The following is a 26,866-nucleotide window of genomic DNA, read 5'->3' on the forward strand; positions in this document are numbered from 1 at the left end:
AAGCACGCACGTACACACAGACACTGATGTTGACTGCAACTAAGGAGAGTGTTGATGGCAGGGATGGGGGATGGTGGGTGGAGGTCATGCTGATCTCCTGTTCGAGATACACACTGGTGTGGTGGTGGAAAACTGATGGACACACAGGACACATGAACACTACAAGGACGCGCAGAGGATGCTTTCAGCCATGGTTTTATTGGGAGAGATTTGGTTTGGTTGGGTTTTTTTTCTTTTTTTTTTTTGGTGTTGGTGTCAGAAAACCTTCTCTGTCATTCCTTCTCATGGGCACACACATGCACACAGATGTGAAGTCAAACCGAGGAGAGAGCAAAAGAAAGGACAAAAACCAGAGAGCATGCCACCGAGTCTTTGTGCTGTGGGACAGAGGAGACAGCACACTCCTGGAGTGGACGGAGCGGAGGCGTTCATGACACATACGCGGGCGCGTGAGACAGGCACAAACAGGCAGGGGGGGACGAGGGAAGCTGGAGCGGGGAACGTGGAATGGGGGAGCGATGGAACAACACAAACGAGATGAGGGATGTGTGATGGGTGTGTGTTGTGAGTGTTGGTGTGTGTAGAAGGGGACAGAGTTCTCTCCCATCTCTGATACTAAGGGGCAGAATTCTCTCTTTCTGACAGAGCACCTCTTCACCTAAACGCAATTGGTGCCAGGCCTGCTAACAGGTAGAAACCCACGGGATCTTTTGGACAGAGTTTCTGTTTGGGGAAATGAACTGCAGACTAAGCAGGAGTTGAGGAGCATGTATCCCCTTTGCCGCCTGAAGCCCTGGTCAGCCAGCTGGGCGGGTGTCAAGGCAACCCACCATCACAGAACTGCCCTGATCTGATTTCCCCTCTGCTAAGTCTGCAGGTGGCTGAGGAGAATGAGGAGAATCACTGAACTTAAGTGACTAGATTCTCCAATGCTGCTGATTATATCTACACTGAGCAAACTCTATCCATTGGAAGTGCTCTGTGGATGGATGAGAACTTGGGACTCGGGGTTGTGCACATCTGGGCCTCTGGGAAGAGAACCTGGGCCTCTGGGACGCTGCACAACACAGGCAGCCCCCAGCTGATTGCACAAACCGCTGACCTCACGTGCCCTCTCGCCTACCGTGAGCTCATTAAGGCTGATGCCCTGAAGACCAATGGGATTATTACTAAGTCTTTCACAGGCAGGAAGTAAATCTCACTCATCTAAGAAACCCAAAACCTCAACTAACTTTTCTTCTCATGACTATGCTTTACAAGGGGGAACCTCTAAGCCCATCACGCCACTGAAACAACAAAGCCCCAATATTCCAACAGTGCTTCGGTACGCTCCCAACTGCACTCAACTCCCGCTTCAGCTACTTCATACTTGTGCCAATGCCAATTCACCCTCTGTGCACTGAGGGCCAAGTGATTGCCAGTACAAGCTGAATCACACACATTCTAAATACACACACACATACACTCGCGTATGCATCTGAAGATAAGGAGCAGGGATACATGCCATATCATCGGTCATGGGTTATAATCTGCCTCAGATGTTGGAGTTGACAGTCTAACCACTAGTAAAAACAAAATACAATTTTCTCTAATCTTAAAAACAGCATTTTATAATAAATTGATTATGACATACAGCTTTCATAGGCAAAATACATTCATCAATCTTGATTAGGATTTGTAAGTGTAAGGTCCACACTATGATATATTTAGGTACAACCACTTTGTGGCTTCAGCAAGGTGGTGTTGTGGTGCATGTTTAATGAGTGTGTGTGTGCACTTTCCTTTGTTCTTTAGTCTAAAAAGGATGTGCTTGGGATTAACCTTTTGGAAGTGCACTGTGACATTCACGACAAATGAAAAACTATTACGGGACAAAAAAAAAACATAAAGAAAAAAGAAACAAAGCAAGCTGAACAGAACAAAAGATGATGAAACGCTTCTGTGATGGAGGACAGGCAGTCTTTATTGGAAACGGAGGGAGTGGGGGAAGAATACAAAAAAATGAAATAATAATATAATAACAATAATAATAATAATAAAAAGAGCGAGAGTCAGAGGGGATGGGGGAGGAATGGCAGCGCAATGTGGTGGCCGTGCGTGAGTGTGTGTGTGTGTGTGTGTGTGTGTGTGTCTGTCTCTGTGTGTGTGTGTGTGTGTGTGTGTGTGTGTGTGTGTGTGTGTGTAGGTCGGTGAGTGTGGGAGGACTTGAAGTTAGGAATTTAAAGAGCTCTTACACTCCGCCTTTATTGCCCCACAGTTAATGGGCACAAAGGGGCGGCGCGCGGCGCGGCGCAGCCTGATGAGGTCACGGCACATGTGGCGCGCCAGCTTGGTGAGGCGCGTGGCTTGCAGCAGGAAGGCCTGTTTGGTCTTCATGGAGGACTTGGGACTGCCGCTGTTGCGCTGCGGCACCATGTGGGAGGACTGGCGCATGCCGTGACCGCGAGAACGAGGTTCCTGGAAGGACGCGAGGAAAGAAAAAAAAAAGAGGAGGAGGGGGAAAGAGATAAGGGGGGAGAGAGAGAGAGATGAGAAAGAGAGAGGAAGGGCAGAACATGTAATGGTGTTAACGCTCAGGTTTGTTTTCCGGAACAGAATTTCTTTTTAAATTGGAGGACTTTCAGTTTCAGATCTCACCTCATTCCAGACCCTCGTCTCACTCACTCACTCTGCCTGCTTAAACTACACAACAGCCTCTCCCTGCTCCTTACCATCAGAGCTGTCTCCAAGACTGCATGTCTGGCCTCACGTTCACCCTATCTCTGTTGGCATGGCAACACATCTGCCTCGTGTACATTCTGAAACTGTTCTCTCTAATGCTCCATTATTTGAGGATTGAGGCAGTAGGGTGGGGTGTGAACGGATAGAAAGGATCCTCAACTTTTCACTGCCAGCCTCGTTTGTGAGACCTGGTGTATGTGTGTGAGAGAGTGTGTAAGTGTGAGTGTGTGAGTGTGAGTGTGAGTGTGAGTGTGAGTGTGAGTGTGAGTGTGAGTGTGAGTGTGTGTGTGTGTGTGTGTGTGTGTGTGTGTGTGTGTGCTCAATGAGGGCTCTTACAGTAGATGTGGGGCTTGGAGGCGTTCTCTCCTCAGCACCCTCTGCTCTGCTTGGCATCTTCAGGCCACCGTACTTTTTCCAGTACATCCAACAGGCGACGCACAGGCGACACTGCATGTTGGGGGGGCCCCATGAGTACCACTGTGCAGACTGGATGGCTGCAGAGTGACACAGGAAATGGGGTCAGAAAAACACACAGGTAAGAATAGGTACATGTATGTGCATGATACATGACGCCCACCTTCAGTTTCGATACACTAGGGCTGTGTGTGTCAGAGAGGGGACTGTGGTGAGGGTGTGTGTGTGTGTGTGTGGTGTGTGTGTTAGGTTTCTCACCAAAGCAGCTCTCGCAGGCGCGTCCGCCCCCCGTGGGTGTGAAGCCTGCTGGAGCCGCAGCTCCGTTCATGGTGGCCATTTTGCCGTTACTCAGCGAGATCTGGTTGGGGTTGGGCTTATTACTGCAGCACAGAGAGGGGGGGGGGGGAGAAGGCAGTTTAGACAAAGGGAATGAAATCAGTCAGTGATGCACATGGAGGTGCAGGTCAGGCTGGGCAGACTCACTATGTTGGGATGTAAACCTGCTTCAGTTTGCTTTCCGCCTCTGCTGCTTTCAAACGTTTCTGTAGGAGAGAGAGAGAGAGAGAGAGAGAGAGAGAGAGAGAGAGAGAGAGAGAGATCAGCAAAGTCTATGTGGGTGAATTTTCTTTTGAGGAATGAAAGGTTTTGAATGCCATAGTGTGTGTGTGTGTGTATGTGTGTGTGTGTATACTATGCAATGCCTACCTGTTGAACATATCTGTCTGTGGTCTTCCACATGTAGTAATACTCAATGATGCTGGTCAGAGACTTCCACGGGAGCTGAAAAGCCAACAGAAATGGATAATCATCTTTAGTGTTCCCCTCTGTGTTCCTGCGCATCCTCTGCCCGAAAGATTGCTTTGCTCTATTTCTTGTGCCTCTGTGGAATATTCATGGCCGTTCCACACCAGGTGCTCCATAAGACACATGTGTGCACAGGTGTCTATGATTCAGTGTGTTTGTGTGGAGGCGTCTGGTCCCGCTGCATAATTCAGTGCCTGCTCACTGGTGTTTACACTTCTGAATGGAGTGCAGGTGCAGTGGTGTGATCACTATTTACATTTAGATACATTTACATTTAGTCATTTAGCAGACGCTTTTGTCCAAAGCGACGTACAAGGGAGAGAATATTCAAGCTACGAGCAATAGAACCTGGTGTAACAATAAATAAATACTACTTTACATAAGAAATATAACAAAATGAAATAAAAAAGAAAGAAAGAAGTGCAGAAATGTAACTATACTGCACTACACATTCTCAGGAAGAAAGAAGAAAACATGGTGCTTCACATTAAGGACAAGCTTTAGCTTACATAATTAAATAAATCATGAACTTCATTAACAAATTGGATTATCAACAAATTCATTCATTCGTTATTAAATAATGAGGTTTACGATTTGTTTTTGCTTAACTATGAATAATTGACATTGCAACCATTAATGCTTTAATCGATTTTGATCTATATTTACTACAACATGCAACTCATTGTTGGTGAAGGAAATCGTTACTCTTTAGTTTCCAGTTGTGTATGGACGAAGTTTCGTTCATAGTGGTCCTTGCACCGTTTAAGAGGTTTATAGTGACTCACAAAGTCTTGCCGGATGTCGTTGAAGTCCTTGCCGTACTTCTCGAGCGCCTCCTCGAACAGATTGGCCTCGGAGGAGCTCCACTCCTCCATCTCGTCGCGGCACAGCACCGGCCCTCCCTGGGGCACCAGCACACTCAGGGCGCTCGATAGGTCGTAGTTGTGCCGGTGCAACGTGTCCATGGCGTGGAACTGCAAATGGTAGAGACACATTAGATGAGAGAGAGACAGAGAGAGAGAGAGAGATAGAGAAAGAGAGGGGGAGAGAGAAGGGGGGAGAAGTATAAAGACAGAAAAGTAAAGAGCATGGGAGAGGTGAGTACCTGTTGGGATGAAATGGAGGAGCAAAGATTGCAAGAAAGAAAGAGAGAGAAAGGTTGATTAAAGAGAGGTACTTCTGACAGTACTAGGGGATGGGAAGAGATGAAAAGTCCAGACACACAAGAGAAGAGGACACACAGTGAGGGTAGAGGGACACTTAGAGGTGGTGAGGGACACTTAGAGGTGGTGAGGGTAGAGAGACACTTAGAGGTGGTGAGGGGTAGAGAGACACTTAGAGGTGGTGAGGGTAGAGAGACACTTAGAGGTGGTGAGGGGTAGAGGGACACTTAGAGAGGTGGTGAGGGTAGAGAGATAGCAGAGGACAGGGAGGAGAGCGGTGAGTGTGGCAGTACCAGTGTGATGTCTCGTGAGGCGGCTGCTGCGCTCATGTGTAAGCTGGGCTGTCTGACGGAGCTGCTGCAGTCCAGAGCCCGTGCGAACGTGCCCACCGCCCTGCAAAGACATGACTATCATCAGCACCAGAGCCCTCACTTTGCCTAGAGTCTACACACACGCAACAACGTTTATCTAACGCCTGATTCATTAAATGCAGCACGGGGGCCGCATTATAGAAAACATCCCACCTAAGTTAAGATAGACCCGTAAATATAGGATTCTAGAGGCTCCTGGAGTACTTCTGTAGCCTGACGTTGTCATACTCATAATTCTAGTCAGAATATGAGTCTGATACTGCTCCATTGGGCTGTGATTATGGGGCGTGTTTCAACCGAACCAGGAAAAAAAATGCCTCTTCGCTCAATTGGATAGACCTACAACCAATCAGAGCAACGTAGTATGTGAACCGGGCCAGCTGATAAATTAAACTTTTACCGAATCCCGTAGGAAGGACGGCAAAAACATCTTTTCGATCGACAAATGCCTTGATCGCGTTTCTCTGTTCCTCTTTTAAAATGAATGCGCTGTCGATGTCTTCTAAAACAGACTTGATGGCAGAATCTATCTACACATCTTAGCTCTCCAGCGGCAGCCATGTTTGTTGAAAACAAATTCAACCCAAGCGCTCTTTGGTGACGTGGTTGATTACGTTACTGTTGATCATCTGTCCATCATCGTATAAAAGCCCGCCCTGACAATTTGATTGGTCTGAACAGCTTCTGGTCGGGCATAATTTCTCCCCAACGGAGCAATGCCAGACCGAACTTCCCGACCTCAAATGTTGTGGGCAGGGCTAAGTTCGTCTGGTATCCAGGCTAGTACTTCTGCTCAGGATACTTCTACAAGTTTGGTCTGAATACGCCTCATTACAACCAGGCTACTGGGCTGAAAACCCCTCCTGTAACCCCTCGGGGCCATACTGGGAGGCCCTCTGCACTATCTGGGCTGAGGGCACGTAGCATCACAAGTGCAGCCCAGCTCCAGGTAGAGTACACAGCGTATCAGTTAGAAGCTGAAAGGTGAAAGGTACCGAGCCACCACCAGGAATTGGTCGATCTGCTTGTTGGTCAGCGGGCACTCTGGGTCCCACATGTGCTCCTCCAGCTTGGACTGATCTCTGTCATCATCTACACCTGCGGGGACACAAGGAGAGAACATTCATTAGCATGTATGCCTACGTGTCCGTGACACAAACACAAACGCTAGTGCAGCCATCTGATGTGTTTGTACCGAACACACAAACACAAATGCACAACAAACTCCATCTGGGCCCTAGATGTATTCCAAATCTAGGGCTAGCAGGAAACCGGATTTGAGTATCTCCTGAGGGCCAGAATGACAGCAGAATCTCTCACTGCCTGTGCAGGGGACTGCTCTCTATAGTTTATTTAGGGTTTAATTTAGCGTGCGCCGCGGAGTGTGTGGGACTCCCTGCTGGAAAACAGCCATCATCATCAAACTAACATATCCAGGCCTCTGATAAATTGTGCCCATTAAAGACACTCTCGCACGGCCGTCGGGCACAGGTCACTGCTCCACTGATTAAATCATTTGTCCTCCCTTACAACCAGTTCCACTGGCTCGCTTTTTACGGCATTCCCCCCCAACCCTCGCATTCAAGCCACAAGGAGAACCATCTCTGACCTTTTTTGTGTACATAGTGGGTAAGGAGATTGGTATCTCAGAAATGTGTGTGTAGGGTGTGAGCTTGTGTGGACACAGGAGTTTGAGCTTACTTACCCTCTTGCATCATGTCAGGGACATCTGCTTGAAAACGTGGTCCCACACGAATCTCCCCTTTGTCGGCCAGCAGCGTTTTCTGTGTGGGATCGTACACTAGCGAGTAGAAGAATGTATCCTGGCGAGGGGAGAGACGGTAGCCTTTTTAGAGTCAGAGTCAACAAATGCTCTTCTGTGTCTTTACCGGTTTATGCTACACCTACACTCCCAGATATATTCCACAGAACTACATCCTGTGTCTTGAAGCACTTGAGTTTCAGCACTTTTGACTTGTACGAATTCAGCCAGTTATTAATGCTAGTCATGCATCCTTTATGATCCAAACCAGTGAGGTTTTGAAAAGACACCATAACGCAGCTTCATGGATGGCGACCACTTCTTCTACCTTTTTTTATTTTTGTTTGTCGTTGTTTTTTTGGACCGACGCAGGTAAGAGGGGGATGTGAACTGAGCTAGACACAGCGATCAGATCTCAATGTGGACACTAAAGACAAATATTAATACCAGGTGTTAATGTAATCTGGTTGAAATCATTTCCTATCTTGATATAAACTAGATAACGTATTTTAATGCCAGGTGTAAAAAGCCCCTGTGTAACAATGAAAATGATTAACATGCTATCCAGTAGCCTGACCAAGCAGTAACATAGACAATATGAACAGCATGGGACCTAAAACAGAGCCTTGAGGAACACAGGTAAGTTCACTAGCAGAGGGTACCGGACTTTCTACATCTGCAACTTTTATATCGGACAGGTATGAAAACTACTCCACAGGAGTCCCAGAAACTCCTACCAACCGCCTCAGACACTCAATCAAAACACAATGGTCTACTGGGTCACATGTTCTCACAGTTCTCAGAGAGAATTCATTAAAAGGGCATCAATGATTCAGAGAAGGGTTGCGCCAGTACTGTAGTATCATCTGAAAACTGACAGATATTTCTGCATAATGAAAGGGTGTGGATGCAATGTATTTAACTAAGTTAGTGTTAACCAGACAAAAAGGCTGGTACCTCTTTATCCAAGTAGGACAACACCGACTCCGTCTCATTGAGAAGCGCAACACTGCACTTCCCCCTGGCACAGAAGAAGAAAGCAATTACTACACACTGAACGCTTACACACACACAATACCCTTCCACGTGGACACTTTACTTTGACTTTACTAAGCCAGAGAGGAAATGAGATTAGGCAAGATAAGCACCAAAAAGAAAAAAAAGAAATTGACACGTTTGTCCTATAAATATATATAATCTCCTGACACTCCTGTTCTTCCTTGGCATGCAAAAGTTAGCTATTCTAAAATCAAGCAACCTAGAAAATGTTTGAATGCTAACCATAACCGTAACAATAGCAAACCAACTCCCGTCTCAGTTTTACTAGCATTTGAGTTCACAAAGCAGCAGTGAGGATGCAACTTTCATCCTTCTCAGATGATCATTATTATGAGCAGAAATGGGCTAAGTTATGTTATAAAGTAATACTGACTGTATGCTGATAAGATACATTTGTACAAGAAGTTAAGATTAGTTTTGATTGAAACATCATCAGAATGTCATCACAGAAGTAAAGGCACACCTGGCTAGATTGTTCTACAACCACACAATATTTGGTAACCGTTTTTGTAATGTTAGAGAGGTACTACACACATAAATGTGTTTTTTGAGGTATAAACTCAATTATATGACTGGACTGTGATGAAACACATTAATGCTGGTGTTAATATCGACTTAATTGCCAAATTTATGAAAAACGAACTAACATCTTTTTAAAGATGGCCTGATCTAAATAGTTGTGTGTGTCTGTGTGAAGAAAGGAGGGAATAAGGACTGGATGACAAATATGCTCACACTGCTGGTATGACAAAACATCTCAAAATTGTTCTAAAGATCTACTCCTAAAGAAGTTTAAATATTAAATACTGGACATTTGTTTCAGTTATGCCACTGTTTGTATTTTGTGGCTGTGGGTTTCTGGAGAACTACAAACCTCCTTTGACTAAGGCCCATCTGTGAAGATGTGGGGTGGGGTGTACCCAGGGTCTAAGGCCCACCTGTGAAGATGTGGGGTGGGGTGTACCCAGGGTCTAAGGCCCACCTGTGAAGATTTGGGGTGGGGTGTACCTAGGGTCTGTGTGCCTCGGCTGGTGCCTTACCGTATGTGTGTGGCTGGGAGGGATTCATACTGGCGCGACAGAAAGAGTTCTCTGTGGCGGAGCTGGTGCTTTTGTTTTTCTGACAGCTCAGGTTCTGAGGGGCTGTCTCTCTCTTCCTCCAGGTCCTCTGTACGCACGCACACACACACACACACACACACACACACACACACACACACACACACACACACACGTTACTCATACAGCACAGTATTAAACTTCACTTAGTCACAAACACTTCCCTGAGTTAACTGACACTCATGGGGACATCAAAGCACTGGAAGAACATGTACTTGAATGGTCCAACTAAATGCACATGGACATTTAGTCAGTAACATCTGCAATCATACACATACAATCCCCAATGGGATGACACATCAAAATTAAGTCATTTTGACAAACTTAAACTGATGTTATAAAACACTGCACAACGAGAGTCAAACGGTTAACAAATCTCTACACGACCACATGACCACTAAATCCCCTCAACCCATCTCCTAGACGTACTTGCATGTTTGTCTGCCAACTGGATCAGGCTGTGTGAGATGTCTCTCCTCCTGTAGAAACACACCACCTTGGCCTCCACATTTCCGCTCGCAGTCTGCCAGAGACATGAGAGACACTGTCAGGACATTCACTCATTCCAGGACAAGAAAGGACCAGTTATCCTTCTCTTACAGATTCCCCTTTGTTGCTACTGGAACGCAAGCAAAGCTTTTCAATCTGGATAAATTCATTTAGATCACATGACGCACATTCCACAATTCATACAATTACACTAATGTACATATCACCCAAATAGTGTCTATGTGTCTATGTGACGTTTGTCTCCACCTCCAGTTTGGAGGTTCTGCTGCCATTCATCAAGTGGTCAGCGCCACACAAATAAACATTGGCAGAACACAAGTATTTAGATGGCGGAAGTAGCCAGATACAACAGTTCACATACCAAGTATTCTTAAATATGCTTAAAAAAAGGCATTTCATTTTTTTCACATGACAATCACACAGCATTTTGTTTTCCCCAACAGCATTAACTAAAAGGGTGTTTGTGTGTGGATATGTAGCCACTGATTGTTCTGACCACAGATCCTTCACTCAAAAACTGCTCAATGACAAAGAAACTACTGTACAACAATTCAATTACGGTTCTTTTCAGATATTCTGTTAACTGCAGATTGCGACACGGATTTCTGAAATCATCAGAACACAAACTGCTATGTAGGCCCCATAGTATGTATAATTTCAGATGATCAAGGTATCTTGACTTTTGTAAATCTCTTGAGGCCAGGCAAATCCATTATTTGACGAAACACAACAATAACATCAGACATACTCACAACTAAACACCCAACACAACCAATTAGTTGGGCTCTCTTCTATGGGCTGACTGCATGCCGCTGGATAGAGTGACTATAAGTGAGAAAAACAGCACTAATCTACTACTTGCAAATACTGATGGTTCCAGTGACAGTATAAAAGCAAGAGTCACACTGAAAGAAAATCTAAAGGAGGCATAACATCTGCCAACATCTGGATGTGTGAATGTCACACCCAAGACACACTCTGTTGTGGCCAGAGAAGAGACACTGGTCCACATGTATATGTCTATGGCAGTGGTTCCCAAACCTTTCAGGGCAGGCGCACCTTTTGACAATTACAAAACATATTGCCTATTATATATGACTTTTTTCCTTTGATAAGAGCTCTTGTTTAAAATGTATCAAATTTGGATGGATCAAATATGGTTTTATGATTGGCTATGTATCAGAACATTCTTTGGATTGGTTCATGTTAGGTGCATGTCCATTGTATTCATAATTAGGCTAGCTATCCTTCATATCATACACGCTAACTTGTAGGCCCTGACAATACTTTTAAGTACAAAGTAGGCTATAAACGTATCACCAAATAGGTTAGTTACTGTGCTGTAGGAACAGTCATACTTTGTAATAATTGGTATAATTTGACCAGTAGTTGGTTGTTTAGGGTTTTGTTCTGTTTTTACATCCTCAACCCACACCCGACACTTTGGGAACCACTGGTCAATGGCAACATAAGCCAGTAGTTACCTGTCAAATTCAGAGATGACCCAATGCCATGAAGCTAAACATATACTTCCTGGGGAACCGTGACGCAACACCACCAAACTGACCACTTCTAATACAACGTTGTTCTATTCTCCAACAAATCCCCCACACACTTTTTTGTCTAGGTCAGTTATATGCACTTCTCCTCCTGACACAGCCTTCAAGGGATACCTACAATATTACAATTCCTAGACATTCATCTCTTAATCTCTGGATGAATCGGTGTTCATGTTGTCACTGATATTAGTCTGCTACCAGTTGTCTAGTTGTAGCCTGCTGGGTCACAATAACTTGGATGGCTGGTGAATAAGCCATCAGTTTACAAGCTCAGCAACAGGCAATATATCAGAAAGAGTTTTGGTTGAGCTAACCTTCATGTCTATTTGGGGACAGAGGTTTGTGAGAAAGGTACGAGAATAACCAGTCCACTACACATGCTAAAAACACAAAAGAATCATGGTATGTGGAACATCAGGATACAAGATATTTTTGGTTGAGACCTATCCTAGCCTCAGAATACCCTGACTGCCGATAAAGCCCCCCACTTACGGGCTACATTGCCCGAGGGGACACAGGTTCAAGTCTGGCCTGATGTCATTTCCCAATCCTCTTCCCACCTCTTCTCCACCTCGCTTCCTGTCATATCTTCAACTGTCCTATCCAAATAAAGGCATAAAAAGCCCAAAAATAAATCTAAAAAAAAAAAGAATACCCTGACTGACAGGCCTTTTGTCTATGTACCCCAAATTCGAAGACACACATTATTCCAGATTCAAAAACAAAATTACAGCCAAACAAAATAATAGTAATAATATATTTATATATTTTTTTTCTTTGCATGACATTAAGGGTCCACACAATATAATCCCTGTCTCCCCTGATTCAGGATATTGGCCTGTGGATTAGTGTCAGTATAAGTAGTTATGAACAAGGCAAGAAATAAGTTAAGGTGACTCTTATTTTGATTCTAAAAACCCCAAATAATGTAGAATTAAAGTAGAATTACAGTAGAGCCAGATATGATCTAAGATGAAACTTGCAAAAAAATAATCTCCATATATTACATTTCCAATGTAAATAAAAGCTGTTAAAATAATGACTGCTTAATTTTCTCATGTGGACTGAAAACTACAACAACAGCGAATGACTGGAGAGGGACACGTAGAAATGTCTGCTCAGCCTTGAGGCTTGACAGCCTTCTCACAGGGTGACTGTTGGGTGTGAGTCCATGCCTTGATCCCCACCTGGCCCACAGGCGACAGTACCTTATTCAGCTCTTCTATTCTTCTGATCAGGTACGGGTTGCTTGACGAATTCTCAAAGAAGACATAATCTGAAAGAATAAAGCATGGTCAAGTCAATGGAACAAAAGGGGCCAGACCAATGGAATATGACAGCAGATGAGCACTTACATCACTAACATCAGCACCAACATCAACACTCACTACATTGCACACTGCACATTGCACATCCACTTTTGCACTCCTGCCCTGCTTTTTGTATTGTAGTACTTATTGTGTTTGTGTAGTACTTACTGTGTTTTTATGTTTTATGTTATGTGTAGTACTCACTGTGTTTGTATGTTTTTATGTTTACTGTATGCACCTATACATCAGAACAAATTCCAGGTAGGTGTAAACCTACTTGGCAATAAATACTATTCTGATTCTGAACATGCACTTAAGCATCTAGACATATTGCATGAGCTGGCTGGGGCCGGTTTGAAATGAGTCTGTACACGGACCTTTAGAAACAGTGACAAGACTCATAAGATACCTGTTGCAGTGGATGGAAAATCACATCAGTTTTTACCATCTAATCTACAGCGTAATGTGCATATATACACAAACAATGCATTTACTACACAGCAACAAGACAAGAACTGCAGCAGCAAACAACTCAGTTGGATAACGAGGACTGCATGATTTCCTTTGTCACCAGGGGGGTATTCCAAGTATGTGGTTTAGTCTCTAACCCAGATAAGTTAACTCAGAGAAAGTGGTAAACATTCTAGTAGAAGAGCCCTATGGCTTTATTCTCCTGTCAAAACAACTTTCTCCAAGTTAACTAAACCACGTACTTGGAATGCCGCCCTCACTCAGCTAATGTTATACAATGTGAAGTCAATTCCAAAGTGTTCAAACTGAACAATCTACAATCGGCATGCTGGCCTTTCAACGCAGGGACACCTCCGTAATCACAAAAAGTGACATTCAGCAAAGTATTAAAAAGGACACTATTTACTCGCTTCTGCCTGACCATAGGTCTCAGCACTTTGGTCAGTGTGAGTTGTTTTTAAATGTGCTTTATGAATACATTTGACTTGACTTGACTATACTAAGAAGCAAGTTCCACACACCCAGGGTATCTTTTGCTGGTCGGTTTGACAAACCTTAACAACGGCAGTCACGCATAAGCGATGTCACAACGGTGGTTATTAACTCATTAAGTCAACCCATCTTTTCCTAATCTAGCTATGAACGCATTCATGGAAAGGGGTGGTGATGGCATCACCAGATGACCAATCGCAAACACGCGGAGGTCTAGAGCCCGCAGATTTCCCACAAGACGACCGAACCATAATCGTTTCTCAGACGACGAAACCGTAATCAATTCCAAATATGTAGAAGTGTGAATTTGCAAGTTAATAGGCTTATCAACATCACCGTCTCATCATTAAAGCACGGGTAGATCTGACTATAATCACAATTGTGTATTCATTTTAAGTAATGGGTTGTTTAGATGACGTGCAAGTCAATATTAGTATCATTCTTTCCTCTGCAACCCTGGCTGTGTTAAACAGTCTTGGGAACCTTTCCATACTAAGAGACCTTCTCACTATCTGCGCACTGAGGTCCACAAGATCTTCCAGACATAGTGACACAATTTTGCAAGAGAATTGATTGGTTACTAGGCGGTGCTTTTCTTTGTTTTGATCTGTTATCTTGAACATAACTTGGGTGGTATTCCAAGAACGTGGTGCAGTGACAAACCTGGCTAAGACAAGTCAGAGTAAGTGGTAAACCTCCTAATAGGTATGCTAGGAGAATGAAGCCATCAAGCTCTTCGTTTAGGAGGTTCACCACTTGGTTGGATTTAACTTAACCAGGTTTGTCACCAAACTGTGTTCTTGGAATACCCCCCTGCTACGGAGCAAGTTAGGTGTGCAGCATAAATTACCATGTCGATATACCCCGGTATTAAGTGAACCACCATCGTGATACTGAAAACCCAGGGTTAAGCCTGAAGTTACCACGCTAACCCCAAAATCCAGTTTCGTAGTACAGGCCCCAGGCGCACTTCAGATATTGGACTGGAGGTCCACAGAGACAGTGCATTCTTTAAATCATGAGCACTATACATTAACATTAAACACTGCTGACTATGGCTTGTAAAATTACAGAAAGGTATACCATCATCAACATTAAAAAATACATCTTTCAGTGAGTAGAGATGGCAAAGACTTGGTCAATACATTTAATAAGTGCAATTGCAATGCAGGCCTTTCTTGGAGAAGTTACTGAGGTCTGTTTCTCAAGAGTCTATCAAGTATGTTCGTTTGTAGGTTTTGTTTAGTCTTTGTAGAACACACCATACTTGAGAAACACTTTTGAAGTACGCATAAATCTACAGGAAATACGGCTAGTGCCCCCGTAATCTATGCATGAAAGAAAAATACGAATGATGATGTACAGATTAAGCGCGAGCGCTGAGAAGTGTGCCTTCAAACCAGAAGAGGACGTCTATCGGTATGGATCACGTGACCAACATTCCGATACTTTGTAACCGAGAATTGTGTAAATAGCGGTACTATTAGACCGATTCAATACAAGGTAGCAAACAAAGACTGAAATAGCTGTTGAGGCAGAGTAGCAGCATGTATTATTACGGTCGAATTGCCGACCGGTTGTTTACATAAGACATCACGACGTTTCAAAGCTGGTGGGGAAACAATCATGTTCCAACATTTTCATTGCCACGGTGCAACGACGCCATGAAACAATGTCAGATGCCGTGGCATAGACGGCTAATATAGCCACTGGTTAACTTAGCTGGCTAATTGCGCGGCTTGCTGGTGGCGAGCACGAATGTATTCTTTCTTAAACACATGCATTCCTAATGGTACATGACCTTTTCTAATACAGCGTACTTCCCTTCTACTGTGCCCTACTAACCACGATAATAAATATACTGTTTCATAATTTCGATCACCAGCCTGCACGCTAATTTAGCACTGATAGCTAAAATGAGCAAGGAAGCTGGCTAGCTGGCTAACTAACTTCAAATGTATACTTAAAGCCCGTAACGTTACCCAATGATTATGCTACTTATCCAAATATTTCTTTATGTCAATAGCTCTACACTGCACACATATCAGCAATGCTCAGTGCACATACCTAGTTGTGCAACTAGCTGAGAAATTGTGCTTTCATGAGGCGCATTACTACAAATGCAATGTAGCATTTTAAAGGTTAATGTTATATTCCAGCAACAATGCTAGTTCGGCACCTAGTCGATTGCTGGCTAGCTAGCTAGCCTGTGGTGCTAAAACAGAGGCCTGACCCAAATTTGAATCCAAAACATTTCCAAATCACGCCGCTCGTTCAGTCTAATTGCGTGAGTGATGCAGTTAATGTAAACAGTCTTCAAATATGACTCTTGGATGAGGTCAACAAAACAACTGTATCGTTATGGCGCTGGTATTTTTTTCGGCTCATTAAAAACACAGACTTACATACCTCCAACCCGGTACATGTTGGCCGCCATTTCTGCCCTCTTGGAGTGTTAAAAACCAAATCATAAACAAAAATGTTCAAAATAAATACATTAATCAACGCTTTTGAAGTCCACCCTCTTATAAATTCTATGCCTAAACGATAGGTGGGGAGGGAGGGGTGAATGAGTTGCGGATTATCTTCAGAGGAGCCCCCCTCCCAAGATTCATAGTACAATACAGTAACACGCGGAAAAAGACTCCGATATCAGCCCAGAACGGCTTCCTGGTGCGGATGGGAGAGAGGAGGAGAGGCGAGGGGTGGGAGGGAGAGAGCAGAGAAGCGTTCGCAACGATGGAAGGACTGACCGTGTGCCTATAATGGATTCGGTGATATGGCGTGAAGGCACTGGCTCGAAAAAAAAAGTCGGTAATTTGTTAGACCAACTTTTCTTTTCACCCATTAGAATATATCAGTATGCATATGAAGACAATGATTAATTGAATCGTATAAAGCATAACACACTCTCAGACGTGAGCGCTTGCATTGCGAAAACAACACAACGCCCAAATGGTTGGCTATTTATTATAAGATACACAAACGCCTTTTGTAGTCTGTAGTCTATTTACAGTGATTTTATGTCTGATTCATAGTTGGTTGGGGTGGTGCGGTAGTCAGCAAATTTTGACCGGCTAGAGTTAAGTTACTTAGATTCTCGTGGAGAGACCGAGACCCAGAAAAAAAAACATTTCAGACACTTTGAAGTCTGGACATCCTTCATAATCAATTGGGTTTGCAGCATTGTGAATGAGCATTGTATAAACATTGAAAAGGATTGGGTCAACCACTCCCCACAGCTCACTGATTGGCGAACCACTAACCATGTGGCCCAATACCTTCTCATTAGACTCAAATCCTTACCAAAACTGAACCAAGTGGTGTAGCAGTGCCAGTCTTCAAACATTGGCCCTCTGACAGAAAAAAACTGCACTGCTCACATTAGAGGTGCATGAGGTTGGTTCAGTCCAAGCCACATAGGTCTGTGTTGTCACATTGATCTCGTTACAGCTAGTCCACCTTGCCTTGCACTGACTGTTCCTCCTGGTCCTTCACCCTGTTTTCAGTCTTCCTTGGCTTTCATCCTTCAAACCCATGGCATCTGCTTCAATGTTTGCATGCTATTATTCTCACCATATTTGTGGTCAACACAAGCTGTTTTTCCTGATATATGCTTTGTTTGGTATTTTTCACTGCCATTTGATTTTTAGAATGTCTAAGGCACCATGATATTGGGAAACATTCAGCTTTCTTTCAGCTGCTGTATGACTTTAAGGTATTTTGCCATCAGCTAAGTTAACATTTTGTTTATTTTCCCTTTGGATAGTCGCTCTGTGCATCCCATGTTTGAGTGTCACTGACATCGCAAATTACATGCATTAATGCAAATAAATCCTCAAATGCTCAAAAGGTTTGAGCGGGTGTTCAGATGAGCAGCAGGGGTCCCAATTACATGTCACCTTGATTTAGAAAGGTGGAAACGTACTCACTTCGCCCAGACAGAACTGGTTGCGACTGTTTTGACTGCGGGTGCACCAAGCTATAGTCTTATAAATGCTGCCAAACATTGCATACTCATCCTCTATATCAACCCTCTATATCAGTGCACTCAGATTACACTACCATCTTTCATTTAAATTTAATAAAAGGAGAATTCCTTGTTTGCTATATTTATGAATAGACATGGCTTTGGTATAGAGCAGACAGTCAGAGGCATCCGAATAAGGCCCTGTGCCCTGAGGTGACACACCAATTTCCTAATTCCCATACACACACTATCAAGCGATCTTTGACGCATTTTTTACTTTTCAAAAGGTGGCTCCACACAGCCCAAAACAGGTGCTGTAGCTCTGGTCAGACGGGATCCTTGTCCATGCGATCAGCCGCTGAAAGGGCCGACAGAAACTATGTGCCTCCTGATAATGATCTACTACTCGTGATCAGATCATCGATGACTGTGGCAATCAAGGGTTGCCACTTTGACCTGGGCCTCTCTACATGACACATCTGCAGCCTTTACTGAACTACAGTCATGGATAAGGTGAAGTGTATGTCATGCTGCAGATAGACGATAATGATGCTACTATCGTTTGAATGTTGTCCCCTGGGTGTTGATTCTTAGGGGGAAATCATAACAGCAGCCAAGAAGGAGAACCCTGATGTGGTCGGGACAAAGCACCCCCAGGTTTCGCTTAACTTCCCAGGATTCCTTAACCAGCTGGGTGGACACTTCTACATGATACTGGCATCCATCCGGGTACATTTGGAACCCCCCCCCCCCCCTTTATGAACAGAGGAACTAATTTGCTTGCTTAAAAACATCTTCCCTTGCACTGAGCATCAACCCTGTTTGTGAATATGGTTATCATGGCCTGTAGCTGTATTATTCTGGACGTCTGTTTTTGACCCTCATTTTCATTGACATCTTCCAGTCACCCACACTTGGTTTCATTCCCTTCTTTTTTTGCCAACTGAATGAGCACAATTCATGGCTGTCTAATGATACACAAAATGCTTTCCTTTTTGAATGTCATGACAATAACTATATTATTTCAGCATATACAAGGTAGATACTGACCCTGGTGACTATGTGTACCTCTGTCCTGCTCTACACATACATGGCCAACTGCTTTAGATTGCCTCTCTAGCAACTACGTTTAAACACATTTTCCTGTGTACATCTTCTAATTGTACAGTACATGTGTTTTTGTTGTATTTTCCTTAGTAAATTTAGTATTTCTTCATAATTTGTTAGGCATTTGTGCTGTCTCTCTAAATTCTATTAAAGCAACACTATGCAATTAATTATCCCTTTTTGAGGTATGTTTTTATAAGCAACTACTTTTATCTTCAAAATCATCTTTGAATGCTCATGTGAAGGACAGATAAACACACTTGCTGTTCCCACTAGCAGTCCAAGCTATGCACTAGGAAGTTCTGTGGTCCGGGATGGAAAAACCTGCAAAAAAAAACAACCTCTGCAGCACTTCATTGACAACCATTTAGGCACCATTTAGCATGCTAGCAGGGTTTTTTTTTTTCGCAAACTGGATTGTTGGTGTGTTTGTAAGGTTTTTACATGCCTTTTAGGTAGTAAGCTGGCTAGTTTTAGTTTAATTAAAGCAGCATTATGGAGTTTTGATCTGAAACTAGTGAGCTAACTTCCTAAAAGGCATGCAAGACCCTGAGACGAGAGAGACCTGTCCTGCAAGGTTAGACTGGTTAGTGATCACTGACCTCCAGTAGTTCCAAGAATCACATAACCAATCTAGCCTAGGTGCTGTTGTTTTAGATCATATACAACTAGCTTTGCAGTAGCTAAAGAACATGCTGTACTTTCCCATACTCCCTGGTTTTGTGTATGTATGTTTGTGAGTTAAGTTAAGTGTATAAGCTACTGGATGACCTAAATTTCCTTTGGGATTAATAAAGTATCCATCCATCCATCCATCCATCGTTTCAAGTTCACAACGGAAACACAGTGTCTGAGTCTCATCATGTAAGAAGATGAATTACTGGTATGGTGCCTCATTGTTTCATACTGATTACGGTGTGTTGTGCTTTTTGACACCTTTTGCTTTATCTCACCCCTGAACATATGACATCATGTCTCAGTGCATGCTCATTGGCTATATTTAGACATGGTGCAATCTGGGAAGCCTGTGTTATGTCAATCAGGGAAATAGATTCCTTGAATCTGTTCATTGTTCCTACAATAGAAAGTTCTGAAATGTTCCTCAGGAAGTTTTTGCAACACCATCCTACAGTAAAGTCTCAACTCTTGCGACCCCTTATGCAGTACTCACTGTCTGCCCAGAGGGGAGATGAGAAGATCACATACATCATGATGTCATTCACACAATAATGTATGTGTAATAAAGTGTGTCTCATTTAACATGTTTAAAGATCATAAATGCATGGATGAAGAAACTGTGATTGGGATGTTTTTGAAAATGTGGTCAATAATTGTGATACATGATTTGGTCATTCTGTGTCACAAGGACAGATGCTTCTTAGAGCCACACAGTCTCCAGTTACAGCTTATCTCAGTTTTGGAGGACGGTAGGCCACTCTTCTCCCTATTCAAGAAAAGATAGTAAATTAATGCATACACTTTTACAACCAAATTTCTTAGTTTGTTTGCAGAATATCGACCTCGCTCTTCTGTTTCGTGTTTTACGCATGTGATTCCTTAGGTTATCGATTACGCACGTTCAGCATGAAGATGTAATCGAACAGTCACAGCAGAGTGGTGTTGATCGGTGAGATCATTAGTGATACTTGAGCTCCCTAATCAGTCTGTTTCAGCAACGGGAAAGGTAAAATAAATCAGGGGCACCCGCAGGATACTTGTTCATGGTACGCACACTCAAGAAAGTTGTGCCACCATAGAGCATGCCACTCACAAGTGGCAGCAGCTCAATTTCAAGAAACGTTGACTATTAGCGTAAACAGAAGTGAATGACAGCGTCTGGCGCATGGGACAGTGTGACAAAGACTGCACTGCGAAACAAACCACCTTTGAAAATAAATTGGTTGACTGGAACGTTATTTTACTACTAAGTTAACCTACTTTAAGGTGGTTTAAGGACTGCTCCAGCCAAAATATGAGTTGGCTCTTGTTTTGTCGTAGTTTTTAGTTAATAAACGTAGGCGTAGCCCACGTTTTTTTATATAGAGATGTTTTCTTTCTATTTTAGATAAATCAGATAAGAGCTAGCTACCTTGCAGGCACTGAACCTAACTTAGCATCCACGGATTAAACAAAAGAAAGAATAAACGTCGATCAGATAGCCTAAATACTAAAGCAAGTGATGTGTTTCTTGGTCGCTAGCTCATTAAGTGCACCAACAGTAACATTAACCCTGTTTTTACACGCCATCCTAGAGAGAATGAAACCTCAGCCTACCTTACAACAAAAGACTCTCCTGGTGCCTGATGTATCACACTCCCTCAAAACTCTCCATATCGATTTCAGTCCTCGGGAATAATCATTAGAGCCAATCCTGTAAGCACTATGCGGTGTGCGTATTTTGCGTAAGGAGGGGGCGCCACTGAAGCAGATCCTGGGTTGCCCCCGACACCACGCGCACTACATCAAACAACCACAGAGAGAGGAGTGGATGTAGGAGGGCTTCGCAACATGTGTAGGCTTGGAAAACCATCTCATGGATGTAATAGGAAGTTTTTTTACAAATGACAATGGCAAAAGAAGAGGGGTCTTTTTAAAATGGTTAGTCCGATGCATTTTCTCTGTACTGTCTTGGCACCATTGGCGTTTCATGACAACACCCCACGATGAAGTTCGGAAAAAGCATTTGTATTCTAAACGTCGGGGGCACCAAGTATGCATTCTCTAGGGAAATCATAAAAGATTTCCCTCTCCGACGGGTAAGTAGACTGCACAATTGCTCGTCCGAAAAGGAGGTTTTGGAGGTGTGTGATGACTATGACCGCGAGCGAAATGAGTTCTTCTTCGATAGACACTCAGAGGCTTTTGTCTTCATTATGCTGTACGTGCGTTCGGGGAGACTCAGGTTCGCCCCGAAAATGTGCGAACTCTCTTTCTACAATGAGATGATATACTGGGGTCTGGAGAGTTCACATCTGGAGTTTTGTTGCCAGAGGCGACTCGACGACAGGATGTCCGACACACACACTTACTTATTCGAGGAGGACAACCAGCCAGAGGAAGAGCCTAGAGGCGAAGAGGTGACCGCCACGGACCCTGCTGTCTCCACAGGATGGAGCATGAGATGGATAGGAAAACTCAGAAGGATTTTTGAGGAACCGGCATCGTCGGTCGCTGCACAAATTGTAGCCGCCTTGTCTGTTATTTGTGTCATCGTATCCATGGTCATTCTTTGTGCCAGTACTCTGCCAGATTGGGAAACAGCCAAAAATAAAAAACTAGAAGAGCACAGGTAAGATGTAATTTACACATTGCTTAAACAAGCACGACACTTTAACATTTCCCTTTTTTGTACATGGTTGTGAGGTAATGAATGAAGTCAACCAGAAATCAGAGGATGGACTCAGCTAATGAAACCGCCTTCAAATACGATCAAGGGTTTTAGACAAATACACAAATCGGACACTTCGAGGGGCAAGGACATAGTTTTTCCCCTTTTAGTTCATACAGCAATAATATTTGAACCCATATCATAATCAATGGCATGACATGTTGTCCAATGGAATTTGCCTTAAATGGAGACTATTGCTCTCAGCACGCAGTGGTTCCACCACTCCCTGATATCAAGGCACCTAGACTAATCCATAGCAACCTGCAAGTGTCTGCTTATAAGATGATATGTATAAACTCTAACAGGAAGGATAAGTAAGCCAATGGGCAATGCGTATGTGTTTCTACTTGGATGCTGTTTTTGAAAGGGCCCACAGCTGGTACATAGGGTACTGTACATGTTAACCTTAGCTTAGTTAGATGTCAACAGAACTTGGATGTGTCAACTTGGGATGTAGCACACACTTATATGTAAGGTAAAGTCTAAGGGTAAGGCAACGCTGATGTAACAGGAGTGTGCGCTCCCTGTCTGCATTGTGTTGTGTTTGATAAATTGAATGGAAAATTGACGTGACGCCACAACCGGCCTACATGGGTCTAAATGCTTTTATTTTTTCCTGATCTCTGACATCAAGGAAAATAAAACAAAATTCCGGTAGGGATTGAATCAGACACGTACAGCTCCTCTGTCGCAGGATAGTAGCAAAAGAGGCACAGCAGGGGGTAACAGCAAAATGTAGGCATCCCTAGACAAAGGAACAACTCATGTCACACCCCCCTGCCCCCTTACTGCTCTAGCCCAGAGGCATGGCAAAATAACAACAAATGCCCACAGAAGATGCGTGAGCTTGGGAGGGGAAACAACTTCATGGGATTCAGGAAAAATATTCAAGCCTTCTATACTGACACATCCTACACACTTGAAAACAGCACAAAAATAGAGCGAGAGAGAAATGAGATGGTGTGGTTATAGCCTTTCGGGTAAAACTGCAGAATGTCAAATGAAATTGAGAATTTTTCAGTGGGTTGTACTGAGCAAGTTCAGTCATATTATTTTCCCAATAGAGGACAGGTGATCTTCAACAGGCACTGAACAACAAAACAAACACCAGGACAAATGTTAAACAAATATAAGGACAAATGTTAAAACATGAAAACACAATAACTGCCTAAAGAATATCTAAATGACTATATACCTGTCTGCATTCATTGAAAGCAGGTGCTGAAGATGTAAATGCACTACAACCTACTCATCTGAGCTTTGTTACTATTGGCAACCAGTTCCAGTTGACTGTTTTGGTGATGACCCAATAACAATACTAGTGTCTTAAGTATATGACAGTAGTGAATACCATGCCACCATCTACGTGCACTTCTAAATGCACTATTGCAGTTGTGTCAACATCAGCTGATATAATCCCCTGATAAAGAAGGACATCTTAGCCTACGGCGTATTTTGCAGGCGTGTACACGGAGGAACAAAGTGCACGAAGAAAACTGCATTTAGAGTATTTAGAGTTTCATCAGGATTGTGCTACCATCATCTGCCATCCAGAATGACAGAGTTGAGAAAAGAGTTGTGTTAATCTAATCAATCAAAGTTTATTTTGGACACCCATTATGCCAACAGATAGATATTGTTCATTACTTATGATTGTAACCTTGTAATAAAACTCACTCAGTAATAACATTTCCTTATTAAACATGGGCATTGATTTATATTGCCATTTTATTCATTACTGAGCAGTGTATTGCGTTAGTACGTGCTCTTACAAGATAGATTAGGATAATGGGTTTTGGTTTGGGCAAGTAACTAAATGCACACAATGTGCATTTACATAAAGTTTACATAAAGTAGTATTTATTTATTTATTGTTACACCAGGTTCTATTGCTCGTAGCTTGAATATTCTCTCCCTTGTACGTCGCTTTGGACAAAAGCGTCTGCTAAATGACTAAATGTAAATGTATTGCATTCAAGCTCTTAATTAATCAAGCGTGTGTCTACATTGAACCTAATGACATTGTAATGAGCATCAAAACGGCCATATGTAACATGCATAACCAAGGATAAGCTAATGAACGAACATGGCTAAGCTGAGCTACTGTTGGATGTATACCACAGCTGTCTGGTTCCACCAATGACCGCAATGCTTTTCTGGCTGGCAGAATGGAACTCTATATATAGACACATAAATGAAAGCTCATATCTGGTCTGGTGTTGTCTAATGAGACTAATGTGTACTCTGGTATGATGAATGTGGACTTCATCAGTAGTCATATAACATCATGTGCTCTCGTTTTTCTCAATTAGTTTGCACATGCTGCGAGTGCATGTGTGTCAGGGAGAGTAAATCAACTTGTAAACGAAATGAAAGCCCTCTGCAATACTACAATACATACTACTGTCATGGACTTACGAATGGTACTGACGGATGAGGAAGTGTGCCCCTCACACTTACATAAAGGTTTTTTTGTCTGTATTTTGCCATCCACCAACAGTGCCCTTCTGTTGTTCCATATGGCCAGATTTTTGATTGGAGTTTGATGTGTGTACCCTTCCCTAAAAATGAATCTTGGCAGAACACCCACACTTGTTCTTTTGGCATAACACTTTCAGAGCGAACTGTTTCAAGGAGAGGGCCTCTGCAGAGGCAAGTTGGAGAACTATGCAATTAGCAGACAAGGTGTTCCTTTGGAGAACTATGCAATTAGCAGAAAAGGTGTTCCTTTGGAGAACTATGCAATTAGCAGAAAAGGTGTTCCTTTGGAGAACTATGCAATTAGCAGAAAAGGTGTTCCTTTGGAGCACTATGCAATTAGCAGAACATGTGTTCCTTTGGAGCACTATGCAATTAGTAGAAAAGGTGTTCCTTTGCGGTGCAGTTGTCGCACAGAAATATATGCATTCATTCACTGAACTGTGGGCCAATTTTGGTCAGGCAATCCTTTAAAGTGAAAAAAAATGTCTCCATTTAATCTTCAGTGCATTGCTCAAGTAAATGTCTAATATCTGTTAGTAATTCCCTATATATTCTTCAAACATGTCATTGTGATCTTTAAGTTCTAGAATCTGACTTCCTGTCCCCCCATCCCCAGGATCATTGAGGCTGTGTGCATCGGCTGGTTCACCGCAGAGTGCATTGTGCGCTTCCTGCTCTCCCGAGACAAGTGTGAGTTCGTCCGCCAGCCACTGAACATCATCGACCTCCTGGCCGTCAGCCCGTACTACGTGTCGATGGCCGCCGCGGCGCTGCTGGGTGAGAGTCTGGAGATGCAGCGCGCTGGCATCGTGCTGTGCATGCTGCGCATGACGCGCATCTTCTGGCTCATCAAGCTGGCGCGCCACTTCCACGGCCTGCAGACGCTGGGTCTGACGCTGCAGCACTGCCGCCGCGAGCTGGTCATGCTGCTGGTGTTCATGTGCGTGGCCACGGCCATCTTCAGCGCGCTGGCCCAGCTGCTGGAGCACGGCCTGGACCTCCAGTCCAGCAGCCAGGACTACAACAGCATCCCCGCGGCCAGCTGGTGGGTGATCATCTCCATGACAACGGTGGGCTACGGTGACATGTACCCCATCACGGTGCCGGGTCGAGTGCTGGGCGGGGTGTGTGTGGTGAGTGGCATCGTGCTGATCTCGCTGCCAATCAGCTTCATCTACCACAGCTTCCTGCAGTGCTATCACCAGCAACGCTTCCGCACCTCACGCCACCCCTAGAGCCTCTCTGCTGAGCACCTCAACTGACCTGTGGTCAGCCTTGTTCTGTGCTGCTCATCTGTATCGGTCACATACGCTGACCCTCCGTCAGCCCTTCACAGTCTAACTGAACATTTTAGTCTTTTAGAGTTTAACAATCTGGGGACTTTTCTTTCTCTTATAATAGTCTTCAACATGGTGTTTAGAGCAAAGTCCGCATTACACCAGAAAATACTTTATTTTGGGTCTATCACTATGGTATCCCCGTTAACTGTTGTAATGCTAGCAAAATATGGTTTACCACACTGACAGACATGTTTTACTTAGTCTGAAATGTGAGTACGTTTTTAGGAATCAAAAGATAACCTGAAATAACACTTAACACATGGCTGCAGTACATGAGTGTTATAGTTGTGGGGCTACACACTAATGGGTACTACAGAAAGACACTGAACACATGGAAAGCTGAATTCTGAAATATCAGTCTAGATCTACTGTCAGACGTCTGTGACACACAAGTCGTTTGTTTTGTTAGCAGATATATCCCAAAGAGGAATGTCCTTTTGAAGACCTAGTGGTAAAATTCTATTCTTTTCACAAGTACCAGCAGAGCACACAAGAGTTGAAGAGCACAATTCTCTGGTTCAGCTGTGCTTGGAAGGGACACTTATGGCTGCTGCAGATGGCCAGGCTGTCCTTATGGAACTGCAGTAAGCCGCTTGGCTTAAGTCAGCCCACAAGAGCAGAGTGCCCTCTCCATGTTCCCTGATCTGGTTCCCATGGTGAGGCCTCTCCAGCATGTTAGATCAGTACTTCAGAAGAGTCTGGCACAGAATGAACTCCAAATGTGAGGGAGGGAGAGAGCTAAGAGCTGAGAGCGAGGGAGTCTGGCAGAAAGTGTCCTCCTACATCTCTAGGCTATGTTCCCTTGACGACGGTCATAACTACTGAG

The 26,866-nt window shown here is 43.6% G+C and overlaps 2 protein-coding genes across 2 annotated transcripts; one reads left to right on the top strand and one right to left on the bottom strand.

Moving 5' to 3' along the window:
* Positions 1 to 205: 205 nt before the first annotated feature.
* On the bottom strand, positions 206 to 16,452 carry mta3 (metastasis associated 1 family, member 3). Its single transcript, XM_012831964.3, has 14 exons — positions 16,164 to 16,452; positions 12,690 to 12,757; positions 9,842 to 9,935; positions 9,335 to 9,461; positions 8,193 to 8,256; positions 7,179 to 7,296; positions 6,469 to 6,571; positions 5,396 to 5,495; positions 4,725 to 4,913; positions 3,841 to 3,915; positions 3,619 to 3,677; positions 3,394 to 3,515; positions 3,058 to 3,215; positions 206 to 2,457 (listed from the first exon to the last, which is right to left on the bottom strand). Exons 1-14 carry the CDS (start codon positions 16,189 to 16,191, stop codon positions 2,212 to 2,214), a joined length of 1,551 nt encoding a protein of 516 aa, XP_012687418.2. The 5' UTR covers positions 16,192 to 16,452; the 3' UTR covers positions 206 to 2,211.
* Positions 16,453 to 21,132: 4,680 nt separating this feature from the next.
* LOC105904122 (potassium voltage-gated channel subfamily G member 3-like) lies at positions 21,133 to 26,563 on the top strand. Its single transcript, XM_042710044.1, has 3 exons — positions 21,133 to 22,120; positions 23,435 to 23,437; positions 25,317 to 26,563. Exons 1-3 carry the CDS (start codon positions 21,495 to 21,497, stop codon positions 25,933 to 25,935), a joined length of 1,248 nt encoding a protein of 415 aa, XP_042565978.1. The 5' UTR covers positions 21,133 to 21,494; the 3' UTR covers positions 25,936 to 26,563.
* Positions 26,564 to 26,866: the final 303 nt, after the last annotated feature.

The sequence above is a fragment of the Clupea harengus genome, chromosome 16, assembly GCF_900700415.2.
Source record: "Clupea harengus chromosome 16, Ch_v2.0.2, whole genome shotgun sequence".
NCBI classification, from domain to species: Eukaryota; Metazoa; Chordata; class Actinopteri; order Clupeiformes; family Clupeidae; genus Clupea; species Clupea harengus.